This window comes from Chenopodium quinoa, unplaced genomic scaffold (genome assembly GCF_001683475.1).
Source record: "Chenopodium quinoa cultivar QQ74 unplaced genomic scaffold, ASM168347v1, whole genome shotgun sequence".
Taxonomy (NCBI): Eukaryota; Viridiplantae; Streptophyta; class Magnoliopsida; order Caryophyllales; family Amaranthaceae; genus Chenopodium; species Chenopodium quinoa.
In genome coordinates this window covers 1,944,321-1,959,828 of record NW_018745251.1, presented here as the reverse complement: position 1 = coordinate 1,959,828, position 15,508 = coordinate 1,944,321, and the positions used below count along the sequence as shown (strand labels likewise).

General features: G+C 39.5%; 1 protein-coding gene across 1 annotated transcript; it reads right to left on the bottom strand.

The window, feature by feature from the left end:
- Positions 1-1,479: 1,479 nt before the first annotated feature.
- Positions 1,480-12,228, bottom strand: LOC110711294 (DNA-damage-repair/toleration protein DRT111, chloroplastic-like). Its single transcript, XM_021889673.1, has 2 exons — positions 10,257-12,228; positions 1,480-1,889 (listed from the first exon to the last, which is right to left on the bottom strand). Exons 1-2 carry the CDS (start codon positions 11,100-11,102, stop codon positions 1,596-1,598), a joined length of 1,140 nt encoding a protein of 379 aa, XP_021745365.1. The 5' UTR covers positions 11,103-12,228; the 3' UTR covers positions 1,480-1,595.
- Positions 12,229-15,508: the final 3,280 nt, after the last annotated feature.

Below are 15,508 nucleotides of genomic sequence, written 5' to 3'. Positions count from 1 at the left end.
CCCTGCAAAACTCAACCAAAACTACGAAAACACTAGAAAACACACATTAGTAATAAAAGTGGCCCTAAAGGGCCAAAAACACTACTAATTATGACCAAGGGACGGGGGTAAAACACTATATAAAATAGACATATCAAGTTGTAACTCTCCCGAGGGACAAAAACACCCAAAACAATTCCTACTTTCGATAATTCACCATCACTCCAAACTTTATACCCTTTTAATTTCTATTGCATCCAACCGATCATCCAACCTAATATTACAGGTTACAAGACACGTGTTAGCCTATAATTGGCTTAAGAATTATTTTTTAAAAATAAATAAATAACCCCCAAAAACCACCCATACCCAGCAGTTGCCACCACATCTAGCCCCCACCCCTATCCCGGAAGACACCACACCCCCACCCCGCTGGAAAATCGGCCCTATCCTCAAAAACCCCTCCCTCATTGCCGGAAAACGGCACCCAGCCCTCCCCCTCCCTCGAAACCCACCCCTTTCCCTTCCCTACCACCAAAAATCCCTCTCCCACCCCCGAAAACCCCTCCCCGCTGCCGGAAAACGGCGCCCAACCCCCCTTTCCTTCCCCCACCCCCGAAAACCCCTCCCTCGCTGCCGGAAAGCAACGCCCAACCTTCCCCTTCCCCCTTCCCTCGAAACCCACCCCTTTCCTTTTCCCCACCCTCGATTTCACCCCCTTCCCCGACAATCATCCACGAAAACCGACTATGTGGGTGGTTTCGAGGGTCGGGGATGGGTGGTGGAGGATGGTCAGTGGTTTATGGTGGAAGTCGGAGGTTGGCCGATTGTTTTCCTGTGGAATTGAGGATTGGGGTTAGGGTTCCGGTAGAGGTGATCAAAAATCAGGCCGGGCCGGGCCTTAACAAAATTTCTCTTACCCAAACCGGTAAAAAAGTAGCGGGCTTGTGGAGCCAAAATGGGCTTTTCAGGCTAGGTTCGGGCTTTTTAACTAAAAATGTGTTTTAATGTTTGCCCAAACCCGCCCTATTTTCGGGCCGGATCGGGCCAGGCTAGCGGGGTGGGCCAATGTTGACCACCTCTAGGTTCCGGCGAGATTGAGGGTGGTGGTGGTGGTGGTGGAAGTGGCTGTGGTTTTTTTTTTATGTTTTTTTTTAATATTTTGAACCAAACAAATTGCGACACATGTGCAACCAATCACAAGTTAGCAAAATTTACCTCTTGAACCAGTTTCAAGGCATTTGGATGCCATAGAAATTAATTCCATACAAAGTTGGGAGTGATAATGAATAATCAAAAGTAGGGATTATTATTGACGGACTATGTAAAATTGGAATCAATCAGGGCAATTTTTCCTAATAAATAAATGACTCGAAAACAATTAGGAAGCAATTGATAAAAAAAAGCCTGAATTGCATATATAACTCTTGTATAAAATAGGTAAATAAATTGATTTAACTGTTATGACTACGAATAAGAGCTAATTAAAGTAAAAGCAAGTTTTTTTTTTTTTTTTTTTTTTTTTTTTTTACACAAGAAACAGCCTATTTTGACAAATTACAAAAAGTTGATAAATTAGTGTGCACCTTCTGGACCAGCCTACACTTGCGAAATCCTTAAAATCCAGGAACCTCTCCTGGTAACGGAGCTAATTCATTTTTGCCGAATTTCTCTTCATCATAAAATGTGGCACGTACAACTCGCCCTCCAAAAAACCTGCCATCAAGGTCAACTAAAGCCTTGGTTGTTTCCTCTGATCTCTCAAACTGCACAAAAATTCTCACAGCTTCATCAGATGGGAAGTTGGACTCCGTGATTTCGAATATAAGCACCCGAGTAACTGTTCCGTACTTTGCACACTCCGATCCTACTTCTTCTTCCAATTCATCATCTACCTCACCAGGACCAACCTTCAATAACCATAAGTGAAATGAGAAAGTGGTTATTATCACACAAGTGAGATAACAAAAAAAAAAAAATTAAAGGTATACAGAATGTCTCGGAACATTGTGAATAAAAGATGCAGGGAATTGTTACTCTGTCACCAATATTTTAGGCACTACATAAAAGCATAAAACAGTATCAGGTCAGTGACATCTTACAAAGAACCATTTAATTCTGAAGGTTAATCAATGATTGTATTTCAATTAAGGTTATTCTCCACAATATGTTGACACTATAATATAAAACAGAAGGGGATTAACAAGACTTTAACCAGAAAAAGCAGATTTATAATATAGTCGCCAACTCGCAGAGTTTCACCCCAAACTTCTCTAAAATCTTCTTTAAATGTCAAAACACTCCTTTGAAACATTATTTTCATGAAGTCATCTCTGAACTTAAACCAGCAATACAAGCACACTGTTAAGTTGGATTCAATCATGTCAATCATATTGCATCAATGTTGTTTATTTTCTTTTCTATAAAGATGCTGGAAACTGGAGAGGAGAACAGGAAATAATTGACAGAGTAAAGAGAAAAAAAAATTAGGACAGTGAATTCTATTGATAATCCAAGTAATCACACAATACAACCTCCTTACTTTCGAGAGGTAAGGGCTCTCCTACAAGGAAAAATAAAGAGGAAAATTCCAAAAGGATATTCAACTTACCCCCAAACAGCAAAGTACAACGTATTTATATTTAAAGGCCTCTAACAGAACTCATAACAGAATTCACTACTTCCCAAGCTTCCCATAACAAACTCCTCTTCCCAGGCATCTCATAACAAACTAGTGTTAAATAACTACTCTACCCTTAGGTAGTTTTAACCATCTTTGGCGCCATTCTTGTGAAAATAGGTGAATAGAATAGAAGGCTTCTGGTTCCTTGCCTTACCCCAGCCCAAAGCTTCACCTTGTCTTCAAGGTAAAAATCTGGAAATCTGAGTGTCATTGCCTCAGTAGTCCATATCTTCATATGTGGCCTCATACTCTGGTAGTTGCTTCCATTTTAGTAACACTTCCAGTTCCTGCTTTGTTTCTGACCCCCAGTAAGGACTCTGGTTCAACATCCAGCATTAACTCAGAAGTTAGCTGAGGAGGTAGTGCAGCGGCTTGTTGAGAAGGTCCCAAGGCCCTTTCTATAATTAACCTTATTACAAGCAGGTGACATGTGGCTTAACCTTTATATATTGGGAGGCATTTTAGCTTGTGAATATAACAGTGGTTAGAATTCCTCTCTCTTGATGGGTGGATTTAGTTTGCAGGTGAATTTGGGTGGTGATGGTGGTGGGTGTGAGTACTCACCACGTTCCTCTCTCTCTAGATTCCCTTCTTTTCACATGGCCCATAATTGGAATCAAATGTAAAGCTCTATAAACTTCTATAGCCTCTAACAGCAAACCATAGATACTAAAATGTGATCTTACGCAATACAATCCTAATTACATTCAGATATAATCAGGCAACCCTCTTCCTAGATGAGATCAATAAAAGTGTCTTCTAAATTATCCATGTCGAGCTCTACAAAACTAAATGCTAATTATGTTTAGCTCTAAACACAAGAAAGATGTCCACTAGGAATTTTAGGATGATGCTGCTAGAGATTAGTTTGATTACAGTACTAACAATGGCAAAAATTAAGAAGGAAGATGATGATTATAGTATTAATATGTGAATTACACTAAATTGAACAATAATTCCACTTTTGAGAGGTGGATGCTCTCCTAACATGAGCTTTTAAGAGGCTCACTCTCTCCCAATATCAAACTTCACAATATTTTCAACATCACTTAAGTCCTCCTTATGAGGTCTATTTATAGAAAATCCCTCTTAACAAATCTCTAGTTTGTTCCCCAGGCTACTACTAACAGGCTATGACTAACATACCCTTCCCCTAATATTGATTTCTTATAGATGCTAATTATAACAAGCATTCATGGTAATACAATACTAGAACCACGACCTAGAGAGAATAGTTTAAAGCATAGAAAAGAATTTATTGAACATAATACAAAATCATCAAGATCATCACCAACTTGACTGCCTTGTAGCATATTGAAATGTCCCAGATTGGACAGACACCATTACTTCCTATAAAAATGTTGAAATTAAATGTTTAACCCCTTGAAAAATAATAATGAAGCATCAACAAATAAATCGTATTGGTACAAGTTATCAGCAAAAATATACGAGTATTAGAGCTCAAACATACTTATCTACAATAGCTATTAGATAGAAAAAATGGAAAAATATTACAATTCAGTAGCCAATGGAAGTCATCACTAATTCCAAGGAATAGACCACTACTAGATAACTGATCAACACATGTCAAGCAAAAGACAAGAAGGCATCTCCATAACATAAAAATGTGTGTGTGTGTGTGTGTGACAGCAAAAACAATCATATCTAGCAAATAACTTTGAATGGCAAGATTGGCAACCATTACGCAACCCATGGTGTCCAAGACTATAAAACGTTAAACTCGATATCAGCTTCCACAATAGCGATATTCACCAATTGTACAATGCTCCTATTGAGCTATTGATGAAATCATTAGCAGCCTCCAAAATTTAATTCTAACTCCCCCAAATCTATCAAACTAGCATAAGTTTTATACTTTATCCATTCCAAAAGTAAAAAGTAAATATCACAAGGTAAAATTGCATGTCTTGCATGTCGATGATATTCGAGAAGGGCAACAACCCGAAAGGGGATTGAAACTCCTAACACAAGCTCAATTGAGAAGAATTCCATAGTTTCAAAAATTCCATGAAGGTTTGGAAGACATAGAGGCAAGTCAAAAGACTAGTAAAAAAGGCTTAAGGCACACCAACGCGTTTCAGAGTTCCTTACACCTAAGACGCCCCTCGTTGAAGTGAAGCACATATAATAAGCAATACTCCCTCCATTTCATAATAATCGCAATAGTAGGGTGGGCACAAAGTTTTTAGAAAATCATAAGGTAGCTGGGTAGGGTTCAAAAAGGGAATTTAAAGTAGTGTAAGTGGGGTTGGAAAGAGAGAGAAATAGTAAAGTATTAGATGGTTTTTATCAAATAAGGAAGTATTGCAATTATCACGAAACGCACGAAAAAGGAAAGTGTTGCAATTATTAAGAAAAAGAGGGAATATAAAGTTTCTAAAAATAATGGTTTGCGCCTAGGGTGTAATGCGCCTTGCCGTGCCTCATCAAAATCGCCGCACCTAGACCATAAAAGGAGCATGATCCTTTATGCCTTAGACTTTTCAAACACTGGTGACAAGGATACACCTATGTATTCTTGACCGAAAGGCTATAAAATCTTACTTCTAGAAAGTATGAACCTTATACCTCTAAGAAAGTTTTGATGATACAAACTCCAAATGGCTTAAAGCCATGAAATCTAAGATGAAATCCATATTTGAAATTTCAAAGTTTAACTTGGCTGAAAATGGAGTTGTTAAGATAAAGTGAAAAGCTTGTTTAGCAAAACAAAAACATTTATGTTTTAAAGCTAGCTTTGTTAAATATTACGGACAAAATTCACCAAGTGGATTTATTGAAACCTTTTCATTATTTGCTATGCGCCTATGCCAGAACCTATCTATATACATTCGACAATTGCAAGTTGTCATATGCACAAAACTGTACGAAACTAAGCAACAGATATCAAAGCCATCTTCAATGGAATTTCAGAAGGCATAATGTATATGATATACCAAAAGGGCTTTGTTAATCAAACTGATCATATGATAGGAAGGTATGCAAGCTTTAAAATCCATTTTGGATTAATTTAAGCATTAAGGAGTTAAAGTTTTACACTTCAAACAAGTAGTTAAAGTAATTTATAGTTCAAAAGGAATGCTTTGGGAATTTTTGTGATACCAAGGCTAGTGGGGGTAATTTTATGTCCTTTGTAGTACATGTCAATGAAGATATCCTTCTATGTCAAAACCATGCATATCTAGGTAAGGTGCACTGCAGTGTAGCCAAGAACATTCGTAAAGTACCTTGAACGAACTAGAAAAATGTATCGTAGTAGAAGATGATTTAGTTGTTAAAGATATAACAAAGCAAACTTCATCTTATACATTTGGTCTGAAAGGAAAGATGAGCAAAGCTTAGCATAATTCATAGAATACCTTGTTAAAGATTCAACAAAGGTGGAAATTTGGATTAAATATTCATTATTGAACTCGATGTTACCCTAAACAAGTATCAACTCAACTATTCCCTATTTCCAATTTGAGACTATTAGTGGATTCATCGTTTAAGTCAAGAAGCAAAGGGAGCACATCAAATCCAATGGATCTTCTGTGAAAATTTCACGTCCTTGAGTTTACAATTTAAGAGTTGCAAGAGAAACACCTAAATGGCAAAGTTGCTAACTTGTATAACCGAATCACTTTAGCTTATACCTTAATCTAGAAATTAAAATTAAGCATATATGAAGATATGGATTAAATCTCTAGAGACAATCTAGATTATAACGCGTAGTTATAATGGTAAAACCTCTATGTTATATTTTTTTTTTTTATCATTTAATGAACTTAAAGTTCAATGTCATTTAATCTGGGTTTAGTATTAAATTAATGTCCAAATTTAATCTGTAAATTTCAAATAGGTCATTGAGATGATGTCTTAAATGAAAAAACCTTATAAAGTGAACAGGAGATTTTAGAGTAAAGAAGTTCCTAACCTAAATCATTGAAAATGGACAATAATGATCTTTAAATGGACTGGTTTTCATGTTATTTTATAGTGTTGTATCATGGGCTAGTCGATGAAGTTGTCATAAATCAATTGCATGGATACTACTACCTCGTTAACAGTTATTTGCAACGAAAGGGACATGCGAGGACTCCTAGGCAAAAGTTTTAAAACAAGATTATTGAAATATAAGGGCATGTACTTAAGCACTAATCCAATTAAAAATAAACCACTCTTTCCTAAAAAAAAAATAAAAAAAAAATAAAAATAAACCACAAATAATCAGAACCACCAAACCCAGCACCGAAAACCACCACCACCACCGAACCCACCAAGATCCACCACCACCACCGAACCCACCCAACCCACCGACAACCCAAAACCCACCGAAAACCACCAACACCTACGAACCCACCGACAACCACCATCAAAACCCACCAAAAACCACCAAAATGCGCCAACAAACACTACCCGATCGAAACCCAACACCACGCCCACCCTCGAAAATCAACGCTGCCTCCCACCCTCGAAAATCGCCGCCTCCCACCCTCGAAAATCAACCACCACGCCGCCCCCAGAACCCACTACCCGATCGAAACCCAACACCACGAAACCCACAAAACCACCACACCCACGAAACCACCTTCCACGAAACCCACAAAACCACCACACCCACGACACCACCTTCCACGAAGCTCGTGCCGCCCATAACCACCACACCTACGAAACCCACGAGAGACCACCTCCAGATCTGAAGATGGGAAGATGAAGGAGGAGTGAGAATTTGATGATGAAGGAGGAGAGAGAAATTTGATGAATAAGATGAATGTTGAGATTTGATATTTTTTTTTTGAAAAAAGATCTGATTTTTTTTGTAAGATTAGATGATTAAGTTAGGGTTATAAACTTATAATAGTATATGGTTAGTGAAATAATTAAGGGAGTAAGTTGGTTAAATAAGGGCAATTTGGTCATTTTATACAACAAAACTTACTAAAAGAGGAAAAAAAAACATTTGTTGCAAATAATTGGTAGCTTCCGTTTATGGCAAATGTTGCAAATAACTGTTAACGGAGGTAGTAAATAAGAACTTGTATTGGACATACCACCATCATAGAATGTTGTAAGAATTAAATTTCACAAACTTATCTCATTAAACTATCATAGAATGTTGCATATCTAAGTAGTTCATTATTTGTTTTCAACTGGATTAATACTTTGACATTGCTAAACTTTGTACAGAAAAAGGAGATAATAAAGGCACTGCTCGAAATTTAGAAAGATAGAATTGAATGTACAAGATTGGGATTGTTCTTTGAATATTAGGATCATTGTCTTATGGACTTTCGAAGAGTGCAAAATGTGAAATACATACCCACACTCAAATAGAATATTGAATAAATATTTGTCTTGATGGTTTAACTCATGGGTTATAGATAAAAATACATGATAATTTTAGCTTATGTTTAAATAAAAATAAAGACAATAAGAGGGAATAGCTATGTACATTTGTTTAAAGTACAAGTGGAAGTTTATAAAATTATAGTCATTAAACAATGTACATATCTCTAATTAATAGTTTATAGGACTATACTCGAACTTCAATTTAATAATCAATATGCTTAACAAGAAACTACAATTGAATAGTAAGTTTAATGTAATTGGGCTTACGGATTAACTTAAACTGATCTTACGCACGTACAAGATGGACCGAGCCCAATTAGTATAGAGTGGCCAAATGAAAAAAGGCCATCACGGGTGGGCGTGGTAGTCCAACCATGTATATAAAGGAAAAATAAGTCTTCCTTGATTAAATAAAATGTTGGTAAAGCAATAATACGTAATTAGATATATAGAAAATTGGTAAATTCAATTAGACATACGAGAAATAGAATCTTCCTCTTCCAATTAATATAGGCTGTCACGTTTCTTGTGGCAATATAGTGTGTGTACAAGCCATTAGAGGGATTGCAATTGGATCCTAAACCAATCGAATCCCTACCAAAAAAGGCACGCATCAAAAGGTATATTAATAGTCCCATTAGAATCATAGTCAATGTGTGTATAGATTCTTTAGATGTTTTTCTACAAAATATATTTATATCAAAACCTATTTGGACTAGTTATTACTATATAATTCCAATCCACTAATTATTGATATCTAATTATGTGGTACCATAGTTCAATAATGATTTTAAATCCGAATTTCCTTTTCTACTATTTCGTCAATAGCAGATTATTCTAGTTTTGTTTGCTGGCCAGTATTAATAACTAGATCAATTAATAATATCACCAATGTATAAAAATGCTTCAGGCTCAATGAGATGATAAAGCCATAGAGGAAATGATGCGCTTTGATGTGCCTCTTTAAAGCGAGGTGCACAATAAACAACTACGAAAACTTGCTTATGCGTTCCACAAATGCACCTTAAGTGTGCCTCCCGCACGCCTTGATGAATTCATGAACCTCGCCAACAGCGGATAACCCTAATCATTTAGTGCCTAGGCACACCTTTAAATACACTGAATATCACATAATTTGAACGATATATTTATAATTAGACTAAAAAAATAATGTTTAAGAAGGCTATTGATACCACATTTAAGATTTGAATTAAATACATATACAAGTTATACACATTAATTATAAACCTAATAATATTATTAATTTGGCTTTTGGTACATGCCTCTTTGATGAAGATTGAAGTATCCCATTTGCAATCCCTTTAACAGCAGGCACACGCACAATCAAGCCGTAGATTAACTTCTCTTTCTCATTCTCACGGGGATGAAAATGTAAATCTTATTCAAACCAATAATATTCAATACATCTAAAGATATTATTTCTTAACCGACATTTATCAAAGGAGACTTGTTCTTCCTTTATTGACATAATTGCATAGCCACTCTCACACACGGAACCTAGGGCGTTGCAAGGCTTTGTTTCATTTGGCCCACTCAATTCTAATTTAGCATAGTCCATACTTGCGTGTGCAACTCTATAGGATTATAAGCCCAAATGCCTAATTAGACTTATTAAGCGATAGCTGTTTCTGGCTAAACATATTGATTACCTAATTAAACTTATTAAATCAAAGTTCATATTAAATCCAATAAACTATTAATTAGAGTTATAATTCTAGTGGAGGATAAAGTATTGGGCCAATCTACTAGTCACAACGGACGAACCAAATAACTTAAATCTTTTACCATGAACTTTATTATTCAACACAGTAGCTTTTAAGGCCATGTTTGGCAAAATGCATTGTGGGGGTAGTTGATGGTTATGGTAGTAGCTCCTACATTACTCGTGCTATACACTCAAACTTTTTATTAAGTAGCGGTTTGAATTGGTCAAACCAATCAAAACTAGTTCCGAACACGATCAAAGTCAAATGTGCAAATTCATCAAAAGGGACTCAAGACAAACATAATGCACATTAGAAAGCTACATCTTTTACCGCCTACAATGCAATATAATGATTATAGTGATTGATTGATTGAATGCAATATAATGATTATTGTGTGTTTTTGACAATGGCGTCAGACAGGAGGAATAGCATATCATCTTTGACTTTATAATCAGGGATACACAGGCAGAATAAACATATTTCATTAAACGAGTTGGGGAAGGTAGATTGCATACCATGTTTCTCAGAAGTAAAACTCGGGTAGGCGGCCCGTTAAAGTTGACACTCTTTACCTTCTTCTCTTGCTGCTGCTGCTGCTGCTTAGTTTCACTAGCATTGACAATAACCCCAGCTCTCCTATCAGTTTTCATGGCCATCAAAGGAGTAGTTATTCCTTGCTCCAACTTCCCCAAACCCTGGCCTTGCTTCCACCCCATTTTCGCCATCATTCTCTGTGCCGCGGTCATTTGCCCTCCCGCCCCTACACCCAATCCAACTGTATCCGATTTCCCAATAGCAAACCCATCCACACTCCCACCCGGAGGAGACGGGGAACCAGGCGGCTGCCCACCACCACCACTACTACTCATTGCAGTCCGCCGCCTCCACGCCTCCTCCCCAGAAATACCCACTTTACTATCCCTCTCATCCCTATCCTTATCCTTATCCCTCTCCCTCCTCTCCTTCTCTCTCTCCTCCTCCTCCTGCTGCCGCCTCTCGAGCTCCCGCTTCAGCTCCGCCTCCCGCGCTCGCCTCTTCTTCTCTCTTCTATACACCTCGTAATCATTGGGTCTCACTGGGTCGTACTCCTCAACTACGGATGAAGTCACCCCCACCAATGCCGGTTGCAGGGCCTCTGATGGAGGGTCTTCCGCAGGTAGGGTTTTAATTGGTTTGGGCTTGCTGATAATCGCCTGAGATCGGATGATAGAAGGCGGGGTAGTGAACGCTGGCTTTCGAAGCGTCGGAGGAGCCATCTTTGCGCTGCTTGACCATACAGCGCTAGCCGACGGGTTAGCGGGTTTTTCATCCTCCGTAGAAGACGACGGCGGCGGAAGATCGCCGTACAAACCACCCAACATTATTTGAGAAAGAATAATTTAATCAAAGTGATTAACTTAGGTTATTTCACGAAGCTGAGAAGAAATATTTCATGAATTTGTAAACTATTATTCAGAATTCGAGATGGTGATAAGCGGGTTATGGTTTGGTGATGAAAAAGGGGAAGAAACCGAGAGTATAATTCTTCACCCAAATACGTAATTCCAACTTCAAAGGACTCAATTTTTTTTTTTTTATTAATTTTTTTTTATAAGAAAGGACTCATTTGGTTACATTTGGGAATTAGGTCTTATTTGTTTAGAACTTTTGTCTAGACTTACCGTATAGATAGTGTTATTTGTCAACAAATATCCGTTTTTTTTTTATTATAAAGGAAAAATTAGATAAAATAATCCCAACGTTTATCAATTTTGGTACAATAATCCCAACTTTAAATTATTCTGAAATAATTCGAACTTTTGGGGGTCTTCTTTTTCTTCAATCCCAAACCGGTCAACAGAAGTCAACAACCTTTAATAAGAGGTCATCATAACATGTGTCAGCTTATCATTGGTCCAAAAATAAATTAAATTAAAAAATATAAAATAAATTAAAAAGAAAAAACCAAAAAAAAAAACTTCCCTCCTTCGAAACCACCGGCCCTCCCCCACCCCTTCCACCGACCCTCCCCCACCCGAAAACACCCCCCACCCAGCCGAAAAACTGCGCCCCTCCCCCCCGACCACCACTCTCACCTGTCGAAACACCTCACCCTCCCTTCCCCCACCCACGAAACTTAGAGACTTCACCAATTGGGCCTACCTTAGTTATCCGGCCAGTGGCCTCATGTAAAATGAACGTTGAATCGTCTATTAAGTTTTAAACTTAGAGACTTCACCAATTGGGCCGCCTGTGAATTTCACAGACGGCCTTAAAACTTGAAAAAGGAAAACATAATTGAAAACAAAAAGCGATTTCTCATTAATAAACTTCTTGCTTACAAAATTTTACAACTCAGAAGTAGTACTTTTTCAAATTGTCTACATTCCAAGTCCTAGGCAGGCGCCTGCCGTTTAGGGTTTCCAGGCGATAGGTGTCGTTTCTAACTTCCTCATAGATCCGGTAGGGGCCTTCCCAATTTGGAATAAGCTTTCCAAGCTTGTTGGCCCTACCGGTTGCCTCCATTTTTCGTAACACAAAGTCGCCAACTTTCAAAGGGCGCTTGTGCACTTTCTTGTTGTAGGCTCTTGTCTTTCTCAAACGGTATATCTCGTGACGCAAGTCGGCATTGCCCCTGCGTTCTGGGAGAGAGTCCAAAGCCAGACGCATGGCCTCCCAATTTGCTTCCTCATCATAGAGCATTACTTTGAGGGTAGGCTCGTAATGTTCGATGGGCAAGACGGCTTCAGCACCGTAAACCATGAGAAATGGGGTTTCCCTGGTTGACCTTTTGGATGTTGTCCGGATGGCCCATAGGACATGAATCAATTCTTCTGCCCATAAGCCACCGGCTCTTTCCATTTTCTTTTTATGTCGTCCGAGATGAGTTTGTTGAAGGCTTCAACCTGGCCGTTTGCTTGGGATCGGCCGACTGATGCAAAATAGTTGGAGATCCCTTGATCCCCCAACCAAGTCTTGAGCTGAGGCATCTCAAACTGAGGGCCATTATCAAACACCATAGACATAGGTACCTGTAGACACCTAAAAATGTCTCCCCAAAACCAAACCCGATGATGAACAACCTTTCACCGCCACTATTGGTCGGGTTCAGTATTTAATCCCGAGAGTGCTTAAAAAATCGTATTTGATTAAATTCGTATTTTTGAACAATCCATGGATTAGCCTTGATGTTTGGTAAAAGCATAGTTTTAATTTCAGCCCAAACTTATTATTTAATTTTAGCCCAAACCTTTTTTTTTTATTGTTTTATTATTTATTTTTGGCCCAAACCTTTTATTTATTTTTATTTAATTATTTTCTTATTTTAGCCCAAATAATAATAAGTCAGAAAAGGCCCAAAATTATCAATCGACACTTAAAATGCCGAATGAAATTAGGGTAAAAAATGTATTTAGACGGAAAAATAGGCTGGAATTTCCCGCGCCACGGCAGGTACCTACTGATTAGGGGATTTTTATCCACCAATCACCGTTTGACAAGCGGACCAACCAGGTTCCGCCACGTGTCCTTCACGTAGGCCAATAGGAGCCTGCCACGTGTTAATCACAGATACGTCCTCTACGGACCAATTGAGACACGCCACGTGTCCACCCATGCCAAATGGGAAAACCGGCCAACAAGGCCCAATCCTGTTTAGAGGCCCGGTCAGCCCTAGGTTTACCCTAAACCTAGAGAGTGGCACGCTTCTCAAGACTATAAATACTTAATTAATCCTCATTTAAGGGAAGGAAGCAATTAATCTCACCTGGAGAACAGAACAGAAACATTACGGAACACTAATAACCGGCTGATCTCGCTAACAAAGCAGATTACCTACATTAACCACTCTCACCTAGAGAGACCTTATTACTTTAATTTCCGTATTAATTACTCCTTAATCAGGTACTAACTTGACCGTTGGAGGCGGAGCTCTCAGGAGTCTCCGTTATTTTGCAGGTACAGGCGTCCGGTTCCAGTCTCGGAATTATAACTCTCCCGCAGGACATCAGAAAACCCCGAAACATTTGGCGCCGTCTGTGGGGAGAGTACTTCAGAGATGGCATCCAAGTCTGTACCGACTCCTGAAGTGAGGCGTCCCCTAAACGACCCTCAAGTTCAGTCGGACCATGACACCGAAAGTGAATTTGAAGTTGAAACTCATACAGCTCCAGACGGGACCCTAAGGGCCCGACGTACCCGTCATACCGAAAGGAGAGAACGGGAGCATCTTCAAACAGGAAGCGAGCCAGCAGGCGCACCGCCTGCTCGGCAACAGCCGACTGATGGGTCTGCTCCCATCACAAGGAACGAACTCATGACCTTCATGAGGGACTTCAAGGGAGAGATTCAAGAGTTGATCAACAAGAAGCCGCCTGCTTCAGTCAAGGAGCAGTCGGCCAAGAAACCCTCCACTTCACTGAAGAGGAGGTCAGTTCAAGGGCGAGAGGCGACTCCTCATCCTAAATCTAGGAAGCGGGAGCCACCTGCCCTTGATTTCACAAAATTCCGTTATCCTACAGGAAATAGGAAACCGGTTCGTCATATTCAGGCGGACGGGTCAAAGCAAACATTCACAGATGCTCGGCTACTGCTAGAGCAGAAGAAGAGTGACCGATTGTCAGAGTCGGCTTCTACTTCAGACTTTCAAGACAGTTTGCGAAATGCCTCGATGAGACATACTCAGTCGTACCATGAGAGTCAGTCAGGCGGCACCTCCCGTCAGTCCGGCTTTCATAGTGCCCAGGCGGTACCAAACTTACCATTTGTGCCGCAACAACAGTATTTTATGCAGCCACCTCCATTTGGTGGACCTACAGCAAAAAAACGTCCAACCTATGGACTGGCAGCTACGGTTGCTTAGACTTGGTGAACAGCCGTCGGCCTTCTCCAAGGAAATTACTGAAGCCGCTCAGCCGGCCAAAGTGAAAAATATACTAGTAGGCGCCTATGACGGCACTACTAACCCAGAAGACCATCTGATGGCATTCACCAACCTGATGTACCTTCAAGGGTTGGATGATCCCACTTGGTGCAAGTGTTTCCCAGCGACTCTCAAAGGAATCGCACAGCAATGGTTCGGCAACCTGCCGACTGGTTGTGTAAATAGCTTCAGGACGCTTGCTTACTTATTTGCCTCCAACTTCGCCATGAACATCCCTGCGAATAAAACGACCCTTGATTTGGGAACAATTCAGCAGGGCGAGAAGGAGGGGCTTCGTTCTTACATCAGGCGGTTCAACCTGATGAGAATACAGATTCAAGGGTTACCGGATGAGGTAGCTTATACCGACTTTTTTAGAGGTCTCAAAGACGGGTCTACCTTCAAATTTGATTTGGTTCGAAAAAGGGTGGCGACTCTTCAAGAGGCCTTGATTGAAGCAGAAGCCTATATACAGGCGACTGATCTGTGTACGATAAAACAGTCGGATGGGAAAAGGTTCGACAAAAGAGAAGGACGACAGAAACAGTCGTCAAACAAAGATGAGAAAAGAAAAGAGGTCTGGGCGGCTGATTCCTCTAAATAGCCGGCCCAGAAAAAGAAAAAACAATTCAAACCATACTCCCCAAAGTATGCGTTTAACAAGGATAACCAGTTTATTCTAAAAGAAATAAAGGGACGGATCTCAATTGAGAAGCCGGTCCCCATGAAGGGTTCTGCAAACAACCGGAACCAAGATAAAATTTGTGCTTATCATGATGACGTTGGTCATCACACCAATGACTGCATCAGTCTCATGCGGTACCTAGACCGCCTGGCTGAGCAAGGTGATCTTGACACTTATGTCAA

Coding starts and splice junctions, on each gene's coding strand:
- LOC110711294 (XM_021889673.1), bottom strand. CDS start 11,102: ATGTTGGGTGGTTTGTACGGCGATCTTCCGCCGCCGTCGTCTTCTACG. Junction 1,890..10,256: donor TTTTACTTCTGAGAAACATG/GTATGCAATCTA, acceptor TGGTTATTGAAG/GTTGGTCCTGGTGAGGTAGA.